This window comes from Semicossyphus pulcher, unplaced genomic scaffold, assembly GCF_022749685.1.
Source record: "Semicossyphus pulcher isolate SPU_LCO1_2020_fin unplaced genomic scaffold, fSemPul1.0.p SCAF_6, whole genome shotgun sequence".
Lineage (NCBI taxonomy): Eukaryota > Metazoa > Chordata > Actinopteri > Labriformes > Labridae > Semicossyphus > Semicossyphus pulcher.
Window position 1 is genome coordinate 13,312,205 of NW_027211737.1, and position 23,734 is coordinate 13,335,938.

A 23,734-nucleotide genomic window follows, 5' to 3' on the forward strand; every position below is an offset into this window, starting at 1 on the left:
TAAAGGTGTAAGCAGGCTTCGGAGAGCTGGCCAATCAGAAGAAAGCGGGCTTGTAGGGGCGGGGTTTCTTAAAGGGACAGAGCCGACTGAGTGGTTTCAGGCAGAGGCTGTATGAGGGCCTGCACAGAGCACCAGTGTGAGAAAAATGAGTTGTTTTAACTGTAAGTTATGCTAAGCTACTCCACAGGCGCTTCCAGAGTGAAATATGAAGCTTGAAATTAGCATAATAACCCCCCTTTAAAAAAAAAACAAAAGTACATGATTAAACATGCACGCTAGGCGCCCCTTGTGGCCAGTGGTTGTGGCACTGTTTGCGTTTAGAGGAGGGCATTTTTCATCGTAAATCATAAATGCATAAATTGTCCCCAGAAGTGTTTTAACAAAGACTGAAAAGAAATGAAAAGAAAAAGACATGATTAGTACCTGAATAAGTGTTGAAAAGGTGTGTTTTTTATTATTGTAGCAAATTATAAAGTCCCCACTTTGTTATGAAGTGTTTGTTGTTTCAGTTTGGTAATATACAAGCTTTTGATATCAGGTAAATTAAACTAGACGACATAAAACACTGTTTAAAGCAGAGTATAAATTATATACTCTGCTAGGGATGAAGAAAAAGGAGAACCAAACGCGGAAAGTGAGAGAGGTAGAGAAAGAAAAAAGACGCAGGCTCCTACTGTACTCTTAGTGCATTAGAAGCTGAGCCCCCCTCCTATAATAGGGCGGGGGGATTAGGGGGGATAATCCACCATGTCTTTTCTTTTCCTCCCATCCTCGCTCCTTTCTACCTTTTCCACTAATTTTCTCCCTCTTACTGTTCTGTCGCCACGAGACGCAGACAAGACAGCGCTAAAGAGAGAATCAGCACAACAATTAGTGTGCGTGCACGTGTGTGTGTGCGTGCGCGTGTATGTGAGACAAGTCCAATGGGAGAATCTGAGAGGCTGAGAATAATTAGCTCCAGTCTAATGCCAGGTCAGCCTTTTTTTTCCTGGCAGCAGTCAGGAAGGCAAGCTTTGTGTATATGCGTGTCAGTGTGCTTGTGTAGTTTATGGAATTACATGATGTGTTTCGGCCTATTCCAAACTGTTTACGTTGAGGTGAACTCTGTCAGACAACATTGCGGTTATGGAGTTTATTCTCTCCCCCTGCCCTTGACCAGTCTCTTAACACAGAGAGCAGGCAAGATAAGAGAGGATTTACACACAATACTAAAGCCATTAGCGTCTGGCTTTCTCTCCCCCTCTCTCTCTGGGGTTTGTTTAGCGTTATCAGATCCACTGGGATGTGTGGATGGCAGATTGAATGTCCACAGCCATGGAAAAGGCCAAGGATGTCTAACCTCCCATTCACACGCTGCTAGCCTCATCAACAGAGGGCCCTTTGTCCCACAGTAGTCAAGGAGATGGACAGTACAAGATAATTGCATTCGGACAAAAAGCGTCTCCTCTGTTTGTTTGAATGTGTACAGTCTCTTTGGGATGAAATGCTAGATGAGTGTGTCTGTGAAGGAGGGTAAAGGGGGGGGCGGATCTGTTTGTATGTCTTTGTGTGTCTGTGAATTTCTCCATCTGTATGCAAGTATGAATGAATGGGCTCGATAAAAGATTTTTGGAGCTGCGTCCAATAGTGAGCTGTCATCGTCTATCTCGGAGGTTGAATGCCGACCGGCGAGGACCAGACAGTGAAGTCATAACTTGACTGATAAGATTCTTCAGGAGCTGCCATTAAACAGGGCGAACCAGCAGGAAAAGACAGCAGGGATCTGAGGCTGAATGGCAGCATTTGAACTATTAGCTCCCAAAGACGCTCACTCATTTCCTCCCATGATGTCATTCCTCTGTGGCCCAGGTGCAATCTGTCCAAATGTGAGAGAGCAGCATCATGTATGTGTTTGATGTTGAAGTGTCATTTTGTCCTGTTTTGGTGTTTAAAAGTTTAAAGTATAAAGTGCATTTTGTTCAGAAGGGTCATCCAGTTGTTTCCTCAGGTTGGTTAATTGAGTGTCTTTGTTTGCAACAAGAAACCCAAAACTAGGTTGAAAGGGGCCGAGCCTGGTTCAAGTCGATGTTGACATCATGTAAGACGTGGACGTCTTTTTATGCCACATAATGTGCGTTAGCTACTTATCTTACTTAAAGGTATATTAAGTAGGATTTTTCCTGCATTTTGTCAACAACACATTCAAACTGGGCCCCTCCTCCTGAGCCTGTCACCAGAAGCTCACTCTCACTCTCTCATGCGAGAACACCCGCCGAGCTAACACCGACAGCATCATGGTTACCTTTGCGCTAGCATGCTAACCGCCGGGTAGCTTGTTCTAGCTGGTTTGAGGCACCTACCTGTCCAGCAGAAAGAAGGCCACCTCTGCATTGCTCTTGCGCCATGTTTGCCGTTCTGACGGGGCCCAGTTGCTAATTTGAACCACTCCCACACTCACCTATACGCTGTGATTGGCTCAGGGAACCAGAACAGCGCCCCTCCTGAAAACATCCTGTGCAAAGCGAAACAACAGAATAGATGTAAAGGGAAGGGTCTCACAAGGGTCTTCACACACTCACCAACACACATGTATAGAGGCCCATAAGTGAAGATTTATATTATATTATATTTGTAAAAGTCTAGATTTTATTTTTCTATGAAAATCCTACTTGTTATACCTTTAAGGTAAAGAGCAGCTCCAGTCATGTTTAAGACGTATAGAATTTTCTGCATGAAATAATAAATTGTGTCTGATACGTTTTTTCTGCAAAATATGTTTAATGACCTTGTAAAAACCTTCCGAAGCATCTCCTCCATCTCCATCATTAAAAATTCCCCAATCTCCGTAGCCCCGCCCACTATGCAGATTTAAAACCGCCCCCTCCGTCGCGAAAACTAAACAACGCCATTGTTTAGTGTCCACTTGTTAAAACTTAGCGAGCTTGAAATGTAGTAATTAGTAGTAGCAACGTTAACGTTAGTAGTCAGCAGTGAGTTTTGCAAAAATTACGATGACGGTTACAGCTGGCTCGCGCATCGCAGAGTGGTTGCCATAGGTTACACATAATGCTCTGCATAGCGTCACCCCGTCCTTTAACAGGATTGGCTCCTTAGGTTTGTGACATCTCAAACCTGCCAATCTGAAAACGTGATGTTCAGCCTGTCCTTGGTACACTGCAGTTTAAGAGCAGACAGGCCCAGCCACAAATATAAAAAACAATATTATATATAATATGTTCAATAAGTGAATGGAAGAGCTCTACAGTGTGTGCAGGAAGGTGCACAAATCTAACAGAATAAAATAATAAAATAACAGTATGTGATGTAAGCAGAAAGTGTCCAGTGTGTGTAAATGTAACACTTAAAGACTGAATAAGAGTCTTAACATTAATGTAATGTGATATGTTTGTCAGTATGCTTTAGTTTCAAACGGGATCGAACTGGATGTTGCTTATTGCTCACTAGAGTGTTTTATTTTGAAAGTCTATCTGCACATTTAATAATGCTTGCTTGACCTTGAGCCTCGCCCGGGCCTAAAGGAGGCGAGAGTTTACAATGACTGAACTACACATACATAGATGTTCTTTCAGCCCTTAAATACTGCTGGTTTACCCCTTTGACACAAACCACACTGCCTGATGTAGTCCCTCCTCGTTGCTCCCAGTTGTACAGCATTACATTTAACATATTCAAGACATTCTGCATTAAAAACACTTTACAGACACAGCTCTACTTCACTGTTGCTTAATGCACTTCTTACGGCAAAGTAAGGCGGGCCGGGGTTGGATTGTTTTCGGGTTTGTAATGAATAGAGTGGTCCGATGAAGACCGTCAGCCACTGTTGTCAATTATCACTCCTCTCTATGAGCCATGCTTGACAGAGAAGAATCACAGCCGGCGCCTGGATCACTTTCTCACTCACTCCGCCTTTCCTTCCTCAGCCTCGCTCCCATTCATTCTGCGGAGTCCCATTGTGCCTCCGTCTCTTGGCAATCCCTCAGCCGTTCCTTTCAAACGCTCACCCACTCTGTTTAAATCTTGTTTATTCTTGGCTGCACCTTTTCTTTAGTTACATTTACGCTATATAGATGTATTTTTTTCTTTAATCTGGTATTTCTGTCACCCTCCTCTCCTCTCCTCTCGTCTCCTCCTCTCCTCTCCTCTCTCCCCTTCATATCTTTTTCTCCACAGCGGGTGTAGTGGGGTTGACAGGCAGTGAGCTCACAGTTGTAACCTCCCTGCCACCATGCCAGGCGAGGCGCCACTTGAGGGTTTGGCTGCAGATTGAATAGCTCCCAGAGATGTCATATTCAGACAGCCTCCCTGAATTACATTTCCTGGTCTTCCTGCCTGGCTGCTTGCTCGCCTCCACCAATCAAATAACCCCCGAGTTGCCATGTGGATGCCCACTCCACTCTCCTTGCATCCCCTCTTTCTTGTTGTTTCCCCTCTCTCTCCCTTGCTCCCCATCTCTGGGGTGTGTCCCTCATGGAAACGATTCCTCCACCACTTGTCGAGGCGATCCAACCGCTGCGAGGCAGACCAGCAGATGGGCGATCTGATTGGCTGTCAGCTTATGTTTATTTCCTTGTTGTCGGGGTGTCAGATGAGATAAAACATTGTTCTGCTGCATTTGTCATGTGCTCTCCGTGGGGTTCACGGGGAATGAGAAAAGTTTAGGTTATCGGACATGTGGTCGAAGAGATTTGCCCACGGCTGCCAGAGGTGTCTCCCCGCATAATTTTACAAAATATATTTTCTTCGTGGCTTTTATTTTGAAAGTCTGCACCTCAGTTCTGCCAGGATTCAACACTGTAAACTCAAATTTGCCTGCAAACGTGTGATTATTATTCTTTTAATGCGGAAATTAGAACAATTTGGCAAGGAAATTGCAACCTTAACATCCCAGTCGAAACGTTACCTTCAAAGCGCGTCCGTTATTTGCACCCACAGTAGCTCAGCTGAAAAATTGAATAATCATAGCATGTGTTTGGCCCCTTCCACTGATCCTCATTGTGGTTTTTCTTGTAACCGTGTATGTGTGTGTGTGTGTGTGTGTTCGACCCGATCCGGCCAGAAGGTGGGTTATGTGAGCTGGAGCAGGAAAAGAAGCCCTGGTGAGGTTTTATCGTGAAGGAGGAGTGGGAGAGAGGGCCTCGACTCATATAGCTGTCCCACCATAAATTGATTAATGAGCAACAGCTTCATGAGGAAAACAGAATGAATCACACACTGCAGGTACACACTCGCACGACAACACACACACACTAGCGCGCCCTCTGGAAGTCGATGGAGTTTGGCTTTCTGTGCGAACAAACAGGTGGTGGATTGGACATTTATACACGCACATATACTCACACACATGCGTAGCTCAGGTGGTGGAGTGAGCTCCCATGCTGTGTGGATTTGTATCAAAGCTGAGACATAAAACTGAACTGGCAGACTGGGAGCCGCAGCTCTCCAACCCTCCAGTCTGCTGTTTTGGGTCCACTTTCTTTACATGTGTGTGCGTGTGTACATAGTTCTTTACGCATGTGAGCAAATAATGTATGCGAGGAAGCAATCTGGCTCTCAAAAGCGTGCGTCTTTGTGCTTAAACATTCGTTTTTTATTCAGGTTTTTCTTCTGTTTTTTAGATCAGCCGTCTCGTTTCTTGGCACGGCCGCTCCTCCGCCCCGTCCTTGAATGTGAGCTTGGAAACCGGCGGGTGCTGAAAAGTTGTTGGATCGCGGAGAGTATTATTGCGGGTTGAAATATGTTCGTCTTTATGTGGGGGCATTATCACCCTGCACAATTAGGATTGTCTGAATTCACTGTGGATGACTTCACCTCGCATGACGCAGCAAATGAAGAAAGCATGGTCAGGTTTTTGTGGTAATGAGGTAGAAAGGAGACACACTCACATATGGTGAAACACACACTCCCGCGCAGGCATATGCATGTCATGTACGCAGAAAGTATGCTATTTGTGACGCAGGCATGCAAACATGCACACATGTCAGTGCGATGCTTATTACGGTTGTTTATGGCGGTGGAAATTAACATTCTCTATGGTTTGGACTCTTCGGGAGGGGATGATGGGGACGATAAATCCACTTGATCTGCGTACAGTGTCACGGCGTATTACACACCCTTTTAGTGTGGCTTCGTCTCGCAGTGATAGCAATACCACATCATTGCGTCCGCACACACACACACACAGTTGGCGTACAAATCCCAGCCGCATAGCTCCCCGTGCTGCCTGTCTCCGGCCCATGCTGAGTGTGTAATGAGCGGAGCTTGAGTAAGATTAAGGCAGATATTGTATGGCGTTGGAGGATTGGTTTCACTTTGAGCCTCGGTGTTGTGCTGGAGAGCACTCCAGTGCTTCTGCTGGCTGCCTGAATGACCAGCAGGATCCCCACTGTTAGTCTCCTGTCATTTGTCATAGCGTTTTACCCAACACTGCTAATGTGTTTCCAGGCAAACATGTACCGCCCATCGGGGGGTGTTTTTTCTTTGGAAATGTGAATACTGTCGTGAACTGTAAGGAGGCGCGCTGGGATGATGGCCATGAAAGGATGAGAGGCAGTGGTAAAGAGAAAAAGATAGTAGGGCAAGAAGAGGGGATGTAGCGAGGGGAAAGGGGGGGTCTTAGATATGTGATGTGGTTTGTTGGCTCCCTGTGAAGCACATGAGGAGGGTAGAGGGGAAGTGATTGGAGAAGAAGAGGATGGTGTTATGGGGAGGAGGGAGTTAAAAAAAAAAAAAAAAGTGCAGAGAGAAAGAACAAGGCCTGAGAGAGAAAAAGAGGGATAAACAGAAACAGAAAGTCTGAAAGAGAAGAAGACAGGATGTTCAAATATGAAAGGGAAAAAAACATGGAGAGGGAGGGAGAGGAAGAGAGAGAGGGTCTAAGGACTGTTATCATCTGGAATCTATAGAGAATGGATGGGCAGCATGAAGAGGCTATAATCACATCCATCAACAACACTGTCTATTAAAGTCTGTTCTTCCTCCACTCTGTCTTCCTCCCTCTGCCTCTCCAGACCGCGAGCCCTGGTCAATTTGCCAGCACACTAAATAGAAGATCTTTGTAAGGATGATGACTATGCTATCAATAGTTATGGAGAGGGAGGGGAACAAATGATACTTCTCTTTCCTCATAGTCTTCCTCAAGCTCAGTGACGTACTTTATTTAAAGGTACTTAAACCCAGATTTTATGTCCCCACACACTCCAATGTTTTTATCTTTAATACATAGCATTGTAAGTGCATGCTGGACACTGCAATTAAGAGTAAACTACTTTAAAATGTTGCAAAAATGCTGCAAATTTTGCGCCAAACTCAAACATAATTCAAAGGTTTCTTCAGATTAGTTTTTGTGACATAAATATGCGAGAAAAATGAAATATTGTCTGCTTTTTAAGTTTGAAATTAGCTGCTAAATATAAAGAAATAGATGATAAAGAGCCCTTCTTACACTGTATATAAAAGCACCTAAACTCCCCTGCCCTCCCCCTTCCCCGTCTCTCTGTCTCCTCACCCGTTCCCCTCCTAAGCTCTGTCTGCTTAGCCAGTGATAAGCCACTGGAGCGTCGCCTGCTTGCGACTGCTTCAACAAAATTCACTTTGCTATCAAGCTAATAGGATTTTGTTTCTTGCGCCCATGCTAAAGATGGCATCTTTGGACATGACGAGCCGGAGATGAGGTTCGGTGATGAGGAGGCGTCATGAGAGTAGACAGCTTCAAGGAGGATAAAACCCTGATTCTCTCTCTCTCTCTCTCTCTTTCTTTCTTACGCCGTCCTCCCCATTCTCCTCCTGCGATCTCTCCCCGTCTTCTATAGCATAAAAAAACCCTCCTCACTTTTTCTTGGCATGGCATCAAACGGTGCGCTCCGATGGGAAATTCATTTCGGATTCTGGCCTTTTTCGGCAGGTTTTTGGGGCCAATGAGCTTGCAAGCCAGGCAACATCTGTTTCCATGAATATCTAATGGCCGTGTGTCACCAGAGTCAAACGCCTGCTCTGAGAGACATCCCACTGTTATTACCATCATGGTTATTTAGCCACCAGTTTCTCATTAGGATCCCTGTCCCTCTGGAGGGGACAATTGGATTAGCAGCTAGTTTTCACTGTGAATGCCAGAGCCCTCTCTCTATATTTCAGGTTATTTTCATTTATAAGGGGGTTTATTTATAGTGCGTCTTGTGTGTTTCATTGGTCAGGTGGGATCATTTCAGATAATACCCAGAAAAAGAAGGTGGTAAAGTTTGGAAATGAGGAGATAGGACTGCTTGTAGTAAACCACACCATGTGTTTTGTGTAGTAATAATTCCTTCAACAGTGCCACTATGTAGGGTGCTGTGTTGAGGTAAAGTGCTACTCGTGCTCATGCTGCTATAATAATAATGATACTAATGAGCTTAATGAAAAGGCTCTGATGGTTCTGCTACAGTTGGTTCACAGAACACCTGTCGTGCACATTTAAATAGGGTTGAATCAAATGCCAACTGACCGTCTCTTCAAATGGCCACGCATTACCGATGTGCAATGTCCACTTCACAAATCTTGTAGGCAATCCTTTTTCTTTGCAGAGTTCAGGGTGATGCTCCCAGACTTTAGTTTACCTGTCACTTCCTGGTTGCTGTTTTGCAGGCGCTACTCTCAGCAGAGATAATAGAGAAAGGTGCGAGATGACTCACTCCTCTGCAAACTCAGCTCCGGAAAACGATGTCCGCACACAGCATGAAAAACACACGCGATGACGTAACCAGCTAATTATGGACAATTACATTCGTTGCCAACTAATTTTGTCATCGACAATGTCGACTAATGGTTGCACCCCGACATTTAAACACAGGGTCCAGAGCTGTTTCAACAAATCTACTGGTGGAGTACTGGTGGAGTTTTAAGGTTTACAGGTGGATGGTGGTTTGTGGATGATTTTATCTGAGTAAAATAATAACAAAGGGAAATATACCCTACCAAGCAAATGTTAAACAAATTATGATAATAAGGTAGTTTTATTAATAAGGGTTATTACTTACATCAATTATGCATCCACAGTCTGGTACACCACCATCTCTTCAAGGTTAATATAAAAGGAATGTAGCCAAGTATATATGAAATATGTGTTAACTAATTAACTAATATGTGTTAAATAATGCATGTCATATCAATCAAACAGAAATTAAAGCTCCTGTGAGGAACTTTCTGTTTGTGATGATTTTGGCGCCCCCTGTGGACAAAGCCGCACCTCTTATCTCTTTGCTGATTTTGTCCTGTACATGTTTAAGTGGTGGTTTTTAAAGTTAAAAAGAGCTTAAAAAAACAGCTATTAGAAATACACAGAATGAAACTGAGACAGCTAAAGGTCACCATCAGGTCAGGCTCTCCAGACATCTCGTCAGAGGTCATGAATCAGGGCTGATTGTCAGCAGGATGAGCAGCTCCGGGCTCATTCAGGATCTGAAGATAAAAGCTTTTTTTCCCTTTTTAAATTACATTTTGAAACCTTGCATACAAACACACTTTGGCATTATTTTCCAGCTCTGTTTTCCTGGAACAACATTTTCGGACTTGCATGTGTGTGTATGCATGTGTGGTGTTGTGGTACCGATGACTGTTATACTCGACATGTTGAACCAGTTTCATGGCCGACCTAACGTCTCGTAAAGTGATGAGACAGAGTGTGACCATGTGATCCGGCATAGCTGTGGTTGTAATGCGGTTGTCGCGCTCCATCCCTGAAATGCACTCTTTTCTTTCACACTCCTCCTCCTCCCTTTTTTTCCTGTCTTTTCCTCTGTTCTTGTCTCCTTTGCTTTTCTTGCTGCTTATGTACATTCTGCACATGTGTTTTTTGTAAAGCACACTTTTTGTCCAGCTCTCTGAGCATAGTTGTATCACTCTTGGAAGAAAATGTAAGGAAGTTTCTGAACAGCCTGAGCCACAGGAAAATCGAGGATAACTGAAGCCTCGCTGGAAAGCACACATTTCCACCATCGATCAGCAACCCTGTCCAGTCGGGTATCTACTGTCTCCGCTCTCCTCGAGTCTTTAGAGCAGTGTGAGTCCATTGATTAGACTGTGTCGTCCTTGTGTGTGTGCTGGTAAACCAGCGATCCTAATGAAGCCGAGTCCATCCAGCCGAGCCGAGCAGAAGCACCAAAAATGCAACAGCTCATTCGTTCCCTGCAGGAGCCGACTTATGAGGCAAATTCGGCGTAATTAAAGCCGCTCTGCGTAATTGAAGTTATTCTCTCTCTATCATTGTGGCGAGGAAATTACACACTGCAATATGACTTGTTGTGCGATTGTACCGAATTTGTTGTGGCATAACTCAGTGGCCTCCCACCCGCCCTCCCTCCTGTCCTCCCTCTGTTTTATCTTCATCCTCCTTCTCTCTTCCTCTTCATATCCATTAGCCTAATGAACACCCTCCAATTTCCTGCCACCGGGACGAACACAGTTCACAGTATTGTTCTCCTCACTTTTATGCGTACGTGCAGCCACACACACACACACTTGCGCACTCCTGCATGTGTGTACCGTGTTTGACAGAAAAAGCGGGCAGGAGAGAATGCGTTGGTAAGCTCTCATTAAAATAGATGGCAGTAATCAAAGTGCAGAGCAATTAGCCATGGCTGAGTGGGCGGTGGGTGTACGCTGTGTGTTACCATGTGCCACTGTGTCAGGCCTATTGGTAAACACTGTGATAGTTCACCTCTCCCTGCGTGTGGACACGAGCAGGAGAAGAGTTACGATATACAGCCCCGAGGAGCGCACACAGCTCTATTCATCACAGTCACACTGCTGCTTTTCTTTACAGCCTGGAACAAGCTTCTGTTAGCTGGTGGTTATTAGTTCTTATCTTTGCCGCAGAAATCCTGTACATTTTGGTCACATATATATTATCTGATAGGTTTCTAGAATCCTAGCGGCATGTTTCTGTCCCAAGAAAAAGAATTATGTTCTTAGCTATTGATTTCTGTGGATAATTTAGACCTGAAACATGTATTTTCTTAAGAAATCCTCCAGTAAAGTATGTCTCAACAGCAATTTACAACATCTGCTTCAGGGCATCCTTGTGGCGTAACAAACAGGTGCATCGCGCTGGTTTGATTCCAGCTGAACATGTCTATGTCACATGCCCATTTGTTAACCATTTTCCTGTCTGTGTTTTTAATAATAATAATACTAATACAATATTGAAAAACGCCTTCAAAAAAGACCTTCATCAGGTGTTTACATCAGGCAATGAAGATTCTAGTACCGAAACATTGCAAATAAATATCATTTCTGCAAGTCAGACAGTGTGCGGGAGTTTACACTTTTTCGTAATAATAATAATAATAAAAATAATAACTTAGACTTATATCTCAGAAAAAAAAAAGTTATTGTTATTGTTGTTGTTATTGTTATAGCGCCTATTAAGAAACCCAAGGTTGTTTTACATGGAAGTTCAAACAAAAACAAACACAAACACAACCTTTACTGTACCTTTGTGAAAATCGATCATAATGAAATAAACCGTTGTAAATAATAACTTTAGACAAAGAACAACCTTCATGATATTTTTGTTTCTTAAAGGGACAGAGCTGACTGAGTCGTTTCAGGCATTGGTAAAAATATGTTGGAGTAATTTGTGACGTCTCAGCAATCTTCGGAGAGCTGGCCAATAAGAAGAAAGTGGGCCTGTAGGGGCGGGGTTTCTTAAAGGGACAGAGCTGACTTGAGTCGTTTCAGGCAGAGGCTGTGTGAGGGCCTGCACAGAGCACCAGTGTGAGAAAAATTTAACTGTAAATGATGCTAAGCTCCTCCACAGGTATCACAGAGTGAAATATGAAGCTTGAAATGAGTATAATAACCTCCCCTTAATATATTTTGTGGCCATTTTGCCTTTATTGACAGGACAGCTGAAGATAGACAGGAAATATTGGAATGAAAATATGAGGAATGACATGCAGCAAAGGGCCAAGGGCAGGAGTCGAACCTGCGGCCGCTGCGCCGAGGAGCCTCTTTGCACAGTGTGCCTGCTCTACTGACTAAGCGAATCCAGCCGCCTGATCCTTGATGATTTTAATGTGTACTGCACTTGCACATTTGTATGCCTCCCCAAAGGCCAAATCTGTGTACGGAAGAGAGCGTCTCCAAAATTTGGCAAAAGTGTGTACTTGGACTAAAGGATGAACTGATTAGATTTGGATGGTCACTGCGAGCTTATATTTGTCCCATTGTTGTTGAAGTGATCTGTCAGCAGGCCTGAGGGGAATCTTATAACATCTGTTTTATGGTAACGTTTGTTTCGGTCCAAGAGAGCCACGGCATCCAAGACCATCTTTGTTCTCTGTCCCACCATCCTGTTACTGTCCATTGTGCTGTCACAAGATTGTCTGCTATCACATGTTGAGACATATCCTGATTACACTTGGACTAGTTAGGCTGTTTAGGGTAATTTGTTCTTTCAGGTAGGTTTAATGTAAAAACGTATCCCTCATCCCGGCCACAGTCAATCTGTGGGAAAAGCCGATGGATGTGAATTGGTACTTTTGGTGGAGGCAAACAACCACATGTTGGTAATTTTAGTTTTGAGCTTTCTTTAAAATGTAAAAACACAAGCCTAATTTATGCCGTGGTAACTTAATCTAATATGTGTTCAGTTTTCTGAGAGGTTTAAAGGAATGTTTCTCCTGCTCTCACTGACCATAACTTTGAGAAATAAGACAGGCACCAAGAAAACAGATGCATCCTCTGCTTTTATTCCCCACGGTGACATCTATCATGGGCAACCATCTTTAACCTAACTGTTCATCTCACAGGGGAAGAGCTCCACCAACTTTCTGTCATGCACAGAAAATCGCGCACACGCACACACAAACAGCGCCGAGTCAACTCAGACCTGAGGCTGTAAGTGTTATCACCATCTGCCATGGGGCAGTGCTCATCTTCTGCTCAGTTATTTATTGTGTTCTGGCTGCAGTGGGCTGACCGTGGAGGCAGATAGGGGCATGGCACAGCTTTACACTACAGTTGTTCGTTTAGAGGTGAGGAGCTCACTTGCATGTCCTCGGGGGTGGAAACTGCTTAGGTGCAGCAGAGGAAGGAACCGCAGAGGCAGAGCGAGGAGCTATGAGAAATCCATGATGTGTGAGCGATGTCAGGCCGGTGGTGGTTTCTCCTGGCTCACGAGCATCTGCTTTAAAATGCTGTTTGTGTATGTGCATCACGGAGGCCTGTCAGTTGGCACGGCAACAGGCTGTCCATTTGGATGAGCTTAAAGTGAATAACTGCCACTTAACCTCACAAAGTGCTTAGCTGGCTTTTCCCTCGGGGTTTAGATGGACAAATCATCTGGTGTGTGATGGTGAATTTGGTGGCTGACGTATGTAATAAAAACACGACTTTTTAGGGCGATTTATACGCGGAAGTCTGATGCACTTTTGAGCTCTATATTAATTATTGGAAACCTCTAGATCTTCTAAATGACCATGCGCACACAGCAGATCTCCTGCTTTCCCTGTATTAAAATATTGTGTCCTGAAAAGTGTCTCACGAAAATGCCAAAACACAACATAAACGCTGTCATGAGAATGCCACAACAACAGGCGGCGCTATAACCCGGTCATGCAAAAAAGAAGAAGAATCGCGGCCAATCAAAAGTCTGAAAAAATCTATCCCAACACCTTTGTTCCGCAGTGTAGTAGACGAGTAACTGTACATATATGTGTAAACATGTAAACAGTCCTGTTAAGCATCACTGTTTTATGTCGCCTCATTAGTGACAAAAAACGCGGAAACCGAGTTCTTTTAGATCTGAAGAAGCCTCTCGGAGGAGAAGTGAAACGTCCTCAAGAACTTCAACCGAGTCCAGTTGCCTTTTGGATTAAGCTTCGAATTACCATGGTTACGGCAACATCTCCTCCGTCTTTCCATTCATTTCTTTAAACTAAAATTCAGCCCTTTTTCACATGTGTGAGTATTTTTGAACGATGCTATTTGGGTTGTTTTTGTGATTTTGTATGTTTGTATGACCCTTTTATCACAGGCTGCATAAATAATGGACGTAGCCACCATGACATCACACGTTGTTTTTCTGGACTGGTTATATGAAGCTTTGAGTTTGGCATTCGGTCACCGCCATGTTGGTTTTCTACAGCCGGGAATGAGCATATTAGAGGAGAGGAAGGAGGGGTGGCATGGTGGTGCAGTGGTTAGCGAGGTTTTTGGTTCAATTGCATGTTCTCCCCATGCGTGTGTGGGTTCCCTCCAGGTTCCTCCCACGGTCCACAGACATGCTGGTTAGGTTCATCTGTGACTCTAAAACTCCCTGTAGGTGTGTATGGTTGTCTGTCAGCCCTGTGATTGACTGGCGATGTAACAGCCCAGGTGTAACCCGCCTCTCGTCCAATGACAGCTAGGATAGGCTCCAGCCCCCGTGCGACCCTGAACAGGATAAGTGGTATATATAATGGATGGATGGATGTGTTTACGTGTAGTTTTCATAGCCATTTACAGGTTTTAACTACACCCACTCACACGAGTTTTTGTATTATTGTGTGAAACACATAAACTAAATTAAACTACTCTGCAACTACTGTTTCCCTTCAGCTGGAGAAAATGCTTCAAATGTTCAAAGAGCCCAAACTTAACCGAGGATCAGAGCAGAAAGCGGCTCACATGAGGCCCTTGATGTCTCTGCTTCCCGTTAGCTGCCTTGGCCTGAAGAATGTACTCATTTGGTGCTCGCCGCTCCTTTCCCAGACAAACAAAAAAAGCCCAGGTTGGACAGGAAAGCCGGGGATGATGGGCATTTACGGCTCCAGTTATGACCCCATCGGCACATTTTTGAGCGGGCTGATGACAAGCTGCTGGAATGCCCCGCCGTTTTGCAGAGTCGTTTGAAAACATGATTAACGGTGGTGGAACACAATAAGAATGTGATTCTCATTTGAGCGGTGGGTACGGCAGGCTAGCCTGGGAAATCATCCAGGCCCTAATTGCTGAAGCAGACCCTGATTCAGACGGCTGGAACTTACACACACACACACACACACTGACCAAACACACATGCAGATATGGACATAAGGTGTAACTTACAGCCTTGGCTTCTGGGTAACTTTATCTTAACAAAAAGGAAATATGGGATCAGTCTACGATATCAGTGACACAGCAACAACTTAACAGCATTGTTGGTCTGTTGCAGGTTGTATGCATTCATGTATTATTAACATCTTGTACAGTTACACTTATCTTGAAACACACATCTTACAGAGACAGTAAATTGAAGGTGTGGATGTTGAGAAGAAACAACTACTTTATTTTTCTAGTTTTTCATTTTATTGACGAGGGATGGGTCATGAATTTTAAATATTCGAATAGTCATTCGTATAAAAAATCAAAAAGTTAAAGCGACAATCTCATCTTTTTTTTCCAGCGCCTGGTTGTGATGTGGTTCTACCGCCAGGCGGTGGCTGTAGGACTTCTGAAAACTCTTGCTAACCGCCATTAAATAACAAGAGAAGAAGAAAGCATTAGTGCCAGGTGCCTGTTAAGCGGGTGTTGCACTATGAGATCCGGAACCGGATACATAGAGGGCCTTTCTCAAACTTGACCCTTCCCACTCACACTCCGTCACTCTTCCACTCAGACTCAGAGAGAGTGGAGAGGGAGTCGGGTGGTTTGGGTAAGGCCCAGAGACGTCTGCAGCCGTCAGAGAGTTCTGTTTGAACTTCATTCAAATCACGAAAATAAAGTAAACTTTGATACAACTAGTGTTTATAACTTTACAACAACTATGCACAGTGTGATTGTCACTTTAAGAGAAATGATCCATGTCTGTGTGTTATATAGGGAAGATGCACAGTTTATTATACCCCGCTTTTTATGCGAGTTTTTTCGGAACACACATTGACGTGGAAAGAACCAACAGCGTTGTGATAAATGGTCCGCGTGTTTGTGTGCGAGGGAGTTTCGAATAGTCTTTTTGCTCTAAATGCCCATCCCTATACTGACATCTATAAAATCCATAGGAAGTTATAAAAAATTACATGATTTCACAAAACCAAAAAGGACGTGATGATTGCTGTGATGAAGCCTTTCTCAGGTAATTTTCTCTGTTGTTGAAGTCGTTCTGCTTTTCTTAATAACGGCTCCTTCTCGAGATAGGAAATAACATCTGATACTAAACAATTGCTTTGCTCATTTTTTACTGAGAACACAGTTTTCATTAAACCCCAAATAAGCAGCAAAACAAAAGTGTGCGGACATTATCAGAGGCTGAGCAGCTCCAAAAGCGATGAACACGCTCCCTCTAATTCAATAAAAGCTGTATTGCTCCATTTTAAGATTGTTGCTGTTCCTCAGTAAGAACTATTTGCTTACTGAAGGGCTCTTTTGAGGTATTGGATATTTTTATATCCTATTATATTAGCCCGATGAAAAAAGTCTTAAAGTTCTTTTGTGCTGCAGATTCCAGAGACCCGGTGTCCGAGGAAGCAGAACTCCGCTTCCTTACACTTGCGTATGGATTTATGGGCGATATAAAGAAAATTTACAGCAAGAATCATTTTGCAAGAGCGTTCCCTGCAGAAGTATAAACTCTGTCTTGCCTTGCTCTCCTCCTCCGTGCTGCTCCGCCCTTCCATTTCATTAAGTCTAAAGACAGCCGTGGAAGTCTGAAGTCTCGTCTGTCAGCGCTGCCTCCTCCTCCTCCTCCTCTCTTTATGTTCCCAACCTCTCCCTAGACCTTCAACCGCTTTTCTTTATACATTTCATGCTTACTTTCTTTCTTTTTCGCCCTCTTCGCTCCAAAATCATCCATTTCTATTTCCCTGCTCCCTTTGTGTGGCTAGACAGCCGTGTAATTGTGGGCCGTGTGAGGAGCGGGATGAGCACTATGCTAGTGTACCTACCTACAGCCATTCTCCCAGCAGCCGCTTTGTTCCTGCTCCATTGTGACGGGCTAGCTAAAGAGAAGCGCTACACATGTTGTTTGGCTAGAAGACCGTCTGCAGCCTTTGTGATAAATATGGACCTCAGTTTCTCTCAAGTATTGTCACTATTCTTCCTCTTTGCTGCCTGTCTGTTTGGATACCTCTGGCTGTGCTGCATAAAAGAAGATTAGCTTCACCTCTGGGGGACACATGCGCGCATACGCACAAGCACAAGCTACACACTTGCACACAAACACTGGGTTGTCCCTCAGTCCCTTTGTCCCCCACATCCCCTTGTTCTGACCGGCTGTGGACTCCTTCCAGATGCCTGTGTTCGGACAATAATCAATATGGTGATTGAATTTGTATGTTTGGATATCTCTGTGTTCAACAGAGAGCATTGGGTGCTAAGATTAGCTGATTTAAACCAGTGGACACTGATGCTAATGCTAACACCAGCTTCAGCACTGAAAAACTAACCCTTTTACTGGAATAAAGTTTAATTAGACACTTTAATTAACAGGAAGGCAGTCAAAACATACTTAATAACCAATAAAATATAAAGGAAATTAAATAAGAAATAGCACAAAAAACATACTATACTTTATAAATCTTAAATAACCGCTAAGTGTTTCTAAGCGAACGGGTGACCTTGGCAACAAGCTCATAAAAGAGATGTGTTTGATCAAACACTGAGCTGGGATTAAGGGTTGATCACCGGGCTTTGTACAGGTTTAACCTTTGGTTGTACAACGAAACACACGCTCTCCTACACACATACACTCAAATACAGTACAGTCAAAGGCCAGTTGTCCTATAAGAAAGCCTTAAGCACAGTATAGAGCTCAAAAGAAGAGGTTATCTCCTGGTTGCGCGATGATGTTCTAAGTGCTAATCCTCTTTTTTATTGGTCCTTTCATGTTTCATACACTGGTCAAAGCTGTGAAAGAGCTCACATTACAGCAGATGTATGGAGGGGTTTTTAAAAGGCTTCGCTAGTTTGTCAGAGGTGTTGGGAGTCACTCCAGCTCCGTGCTGAAGGTGAAGAAGACGCTGCATTAATACGTTGGCCTCGACTTAAAAGTCCATTTCCTCACCCTCAGTATAATACAGTCATGATTTAATCCCTCTGATAATGCTGGTCTGCCATTTCCCTCTTTATTATTCAAGACCTATTCAAAGTTATTGAAGACTCTTTACAAATATTCTATCAAGTGCATTTAAATAGCATTTTAATATGGAAGTTTTTAAAGAGCAAATGAAATAAGGCCACAGTAGTTTCTATAACTTTAAATAAAATACGACACGGAGCTTTGCAAAGGCAGTGAGCAGAGGTTAGACTCTTTTCATGTGAGAGTTAATACAACACAAGCAGGGATCAAGACAGGAGGGAACAAAGTCAGTAAGTGCCAACGAACAGCTTCAAGCTCAGGCAGGTGCAGACAGCCAGTGCATAGCACGTAAAGAAGTCAATCCTTAATGTCATCATCATCAATAGCATCATTAAGGTCAGAGGTGTTTGTGAAAGAGCGAGCAACAGGGTTTTGAATTTAATGCGAGCCGCGACTGGGAGCCAGTGGAGGGATATGAGCAGTGGAGTGATGTGTGATGTTTTGGGTTGGTTGAAGACCAGTCGCATCTGCAGAGGCCTGAATGTGCCTGCAGAGAGGCCTGCCAGTAGGGAGTTGCAATTTAATACTGTAAAATTACAAAAAAAGTGGCATTTCCACCTTAATCTACACCACTAAACGTGTCTTACCTTTAATTATCAGTGGTGATGTAGTACCATAGTGTAACATAATTAAATGTTCTTCTTAAAGGGAAGAGCAATTATGTACCAGCAATGCAAATTACTCTATTTTTTCTCCTGAAATAGAAAGCTGCTTCTGCACCTCAGCACCTCCTGTAAGGTGTTCCATCCATCCATCCATCCATTATATATGCTGCTTATCCTGTTCGGGGTCGTGGGGGGCTGGAGCCTATCCCAGCTGTTATTGGGCGAGAGCACGGTTACACCCTTAAAGGTGTTTCAGAGAGATGATCAAACTGTTACATCCTGTTCTCCCTCCTTCCTGTTCCTTTTAGTAGTAGTAGTTGTAACTTTGTCCTTTTTATTTCAATTCAGCCTTGTACCTTTCAGTGTGGAGGCTAAATTATTTGGCAGGCAGCATTAACTGGCAAGAAAACCACATTAAATCAAATATAAAAGATGTTTTAGGGTTACGCAAAGTCTTCAAGGTCCAGCTGTGTGTGAGTCCAGTGATTAAATTATGATCGAAAATGTGTTTATGACTTTGTGTCCAAGGAAGAAAAAATCCTCCTGATTCCCAGATATGCCGAGGACCAAAGAGAAGTTAGATTTAGTTTGTATGTGACTGAAAGAATGAGATCGAGAGCGGAGTGACAGTTTTATTGTTTACCTCCAGCTGTTTGTGCCGAGCACACGCTGACCCCCGATGAGACTCGCTCTCTTGGTCCTCTCTGCCTGCCGGTTACACTAATCACTAAAACATGCAGTCCTTCAGCTTCAATGGAAGCTGTTTTATTGCCGTATTATTGGTAAAAAAAGTGGCCTTGAGCTGTGAATTAACTCAGTATAACACAATCCTTTCTCTGGACTTTTTTCTGCATTAATAATGTTATTGAGAATCTGTTGCCCTTTGTGGTTGCAGGAGCGACGTTCGGCCATTATTCAGTCCGCATCGTCATTTACACTTCATCTTCTCGCACTCTTTCCCTCCTGCTCATTTTCCTGTTATTGTTCCAAATCATCCTCATTAACCTTCCCCTCAACCTGCCCTTCATTGGTGTCATCTCAAGCTCTCTGCCTCCTTTCCTCCTCCGTTTATCCTCTCCTCGCTTAACTACTTTTTCCACTCCTCTCCCCTTTTTTTTTTGACACATTTTCCTTTATTCGTTTTCCTTTTCTTAACTTTATTTCCATCCCTGCATGTCGCGTTGTTTTCTCATCATCAGGATCCTCCTGTGCACATTTTCTCTTTGTCACCTCATCACTTCCTCCTCCTAATCCTTCATCTCCACACACCTGCCTCAGCTGCATCCTCCCTTTTTTCCCCTCTCCCCCGTTTTTCCTCCTTCCTCTCTCTTAAAAGTTTTTTTCTCACTCCAAAACCTGTCAGTCCCCCCCACCCCTCCTCGTCCTACCTTTCACTTCTTACCTCTTTTTACCATCATCAGCAGCAGCAGCTTCCATGTTACGACACTGTTGACTCCACTCTGCATCCTAATGTTCTCCTTCTCCACATCATCTCCTGCAGCATCGCCTCTGTCTTAATGCTCGGTATGCACAGCGCGTCCGACCGGGGCCTTTTGTCACAGGCTCTGTACATTATGAAAGCGGGCGGATCACTAATTCATGTCAGCTGAGCCTTCTGGGGTTTGAGTGGAGGTGGGTGGGATCTTGTTGCTTCTTGAAGGCCTTTCATGTGGTGTGCAGCGGGCCTTACACTTTCTGCTGCATCCTCCATCCCCTCACTCCGCCCGACTCCGACCTTATTAATGGCCTTTTACTGTTTCTTCTTTGGTTTCCTTTCCTCCAATGATGCTCCCGCTCTGTTCAACTTCCAGCTACAGTAAAAAGATTTCTACTCCCTCTCTCTCTTCCCTCCCTCCCTCCCTGATTCATTGATGTCTGATCTAATTGCTTTTGCTCTGACCCTGGGCACAGTGTAACAAGCTCCCAGAGGATGCACTCCGCCTCGGCCTTCGTCGCCGCATCCCTGAACCGCTTTCTGTTTCCTCGCCGCCTGCCTCTTCCCAGTGCATTCATTCATTAGCAGCCCTAATGCCATATCCCCAAAATGTGCTGCATCATATTGCGATCCAGCTCTCTTAACTGAATCTAATCTAAAGCCGGCCGCGGCACAAGGTCGGGTCAGGATTGACCACTTGCAACTGGTGTTTTTTTTTTCATTTCCAAGAGTGGAGTTGTTCTTATTTGTTTCACAGAGAGAGAAAAACAGCAGGAAATAGAAAAAAGGGACAAACAGTGGGCGCAAAAGGCACGTAGTAAGAGAGGAAAACAAACAAGGAGAGGTGGGAGGACAATGAAAAAGAAGAAAAAGTACAACCTGATAACACAGAGAGGCTCGCAGGGCAACAAAACTTAATAGAAAATGTGAAATATGAAGATGCAGCCCAGTGAACTAAAGCAGACAAGCCGCTGCACATTTTAACAGCTTTGGCTTCCCTCAGAAAGAAGGATTTAAGAAATATGACACACATTTTAACTTTTCTCTCAGCAGCGCGTCTTCCTGCCTGATCCTGCGGTGTGATATGTCACACATCAAGCAAAATCCACGAACGGTGTCACCTTGAATGAAACCTGGAGCGAAAAAAAAAACAGACAAGCTTACAAATGTTGCTTTGTTCGACGGGAAATTTTTCCCTGTTCTGGAATTCCCTGTTGATCTGCATCCTATTTTCGCTCCTGTTTGACAGAGCAGAAGCTCAGAGTCTCTAAACAAGTCATCCTATAGTGAGATAAGCCTCGGGATAGCCGGCGATATGAACAATGCATTTCAGAACATCACTTGTCAGTCATATAGCGGGAAAGTATATGAGCACCTGAACTCAATATTGTTCCATGTGTCACTCTGACGTGACGATAGAGGACGGCTCAACATCCCTCTTTTCCCTCGCCTCCCCTCTCACATTAATGCGAGCGCCGTACAGTACGCGCGTGTGTGCTCTCTCATAAATATTCATGCTCGAACACCAGCGTAAAGATCAAAACATTTTCTCCTGAAGGTTAATAGGTCAAATGCGTAGATCAAAATGTAGTTGTTGCACACACTCCTCTCATTAGAGGCATTTAAAGAGAATCATTTGATACAGATACTCTGATCTTCCCCTCGGCCCTCCCTGGAGTACGCTCGCTCTCACACACACACACACACACACACGCGCTGTAGGTCCTTTGGGCTGAGGCGCTGGGCTGAATGCAGATATCCGCCTTTGAAGTGAGCAGGCGTGCTATGCATACGCGTGTGTCACAGGCACACGCACACACTCCCGCTGTGTCAGTGCATGTTCTTTAATCAGATCAGGTGTTTAATTATTAATGTGTGTGTTAAAAGAAGCAGAGGCAGGATGTGTGAGGAGTTGTGACCCTGCAGCTGCACTGTTTAACCTTTGCTTTGGAATAATCCCGTGTGTGCCAAGGAGGAGTTTTAGGGAAAGAAAGCTGCATGATTTTCAGTGAGACAGATCGAAGAAAGAGTAAAAGCAATATACAGAGCCGTGCTGCCCCAGGTGACACTTTAAACTATACTTCTTTCTCTCTGTGTGTTTCCGCAGGTGTGTGGAAATCATCGCCAAGGAGGGCAGAAGTCTGAAGGAGCTCTACCTGGTGTCTTGTAAAATCACAGACCACGGTAGGATACTTTCAATCACTGTCCCTTTGTTGCAGTCAACCTCCGACATTATTATCACAAGCGTTATTACCCCGCGTCACTACCGTGATTCAGGACTCATTTGATTTTACGACTCAGCCCCTAACGAGACTTGCAAACAGTAAAAATATTATTGGAAAGTTCACACAGAATAAAGTAATGTTCGCCGGATCTCCTCGGTGCAGTTCAGAGATGTTCGACTTCAAGTCGAAATGCTCTGAACTGAACCGAGCCAGCAGCAACATATTTGGCCCTGAGTTTTTGCAGAATATTTGAGTCTTTTATGCAATCCACAGTTGGAGTACTTTAGCACTCAAGCATCAATGCTGCAATGCTGACTCTGCTTGCATGAATTATTTGATTCCTTGCGTGGGAGTTTAGTTGTTGCAATGCTGTTTTATATATGTGTGTTTTGTTTGTGTTCTGTATGTGTGTATCCTTGGACTTCCACAAATGTAGCCAACCTTTGCTTTTAGGTGGCTACTGGTAAGGTACTTATTATAACAACATCTAAAGGTTTTTTTTTTCTCACTAGTTTTGTTTCATTTTTAAAGAGGGGGTATTATGCTTTTTCACATTTTAAGACATATATATAATGTTACAATGTTGGATGTCCAGACTAAACGTGGGTGAAGTTTTAAATCTGTAGGTAAAAGTATGTTGGAGTCATTTGTGACGACTCAGCAGGCTTCGGAGAGCCGGCCAATCAGAAGGAAGTGGTGGTTTTGGGGAGTCGTTTCAGGCAGAGGCTGTATGAGGGCCTGCACAGAGCACCAGTGTGACAAAAATGAAGATTGAAAATGAAGATTTAAATTTACATATCACAAACCCAGAATTTGCATCATCTAGATCAAAACCTAGTGCGTGGCTGACCGCATCAGGTCAATGTGCGCTTTTGTGGGCCATGTGTTACAAGGACTGTCTTTATGAGGCCGATGACAACGTGTTTAAAAGCAGGTGCGCGCTGCGGACGTAGGTGAGGACAGCGGACGAGCAGCGGACGAGCAGTCCCACTACTCCCCGAACAAAGTATCCAGAGCCGTATAGACAGAGAGTCGCGTCAGTGGAGGTCCAATATGCTCCATGATCCGCCACTGCGATGTCGCAACTCTCTCTTGGTCAGTCAGTCAGTTAGTCACATACAGATGTGTAGGGCTGACCCCGGCGGTTAGCCAAAAACAAAGAGATGATGATGAGAGATCCCAAACTGGGATGTAACATGCTTCCTTGACCTTGATTGTTAAGGTAAGTTTAATCTGACTTTATGTCCCTTGTACTGTAAGTGGGTATTGTGTGAGCTTGTTTTTCCTTGCTTTTCCATTATGCAAACTCACGTTGTCTGCATAAATTTCTTTTCAAATTTGCCTTTTAAAATTGCACAAAGGGACTAATGAGATGACAAACCAAAGAGTCTTGTGCTTG

The 23,734-nt window shown here is 44.0% G+C and overlaps 1 protein-coding gene across 1 annotated transcript in view; it reads left to right on the forward strand.

Annotated features, from left to right (window-relative positions):
* The window catches only part of fbxl17 (F-box and leucine-rich repeat protein 17), a 256,289-nt gene that overhangs the window by 155,747 nt on the left and 76,808 nt on the right, over window positions 1-23,734 (forward strand). Inside the window, exon 9 of the mRNA XM_069683066.1 lies at window positions 22,218-22,294. Within this exon, the coding sequence (XP_069539167.1) occupies window positions 22,218-22,294 (77 nt within the window). The remainder of the gene's footprint in view (window positions 1-22,217; window positions 22,295-23,734) is intronic.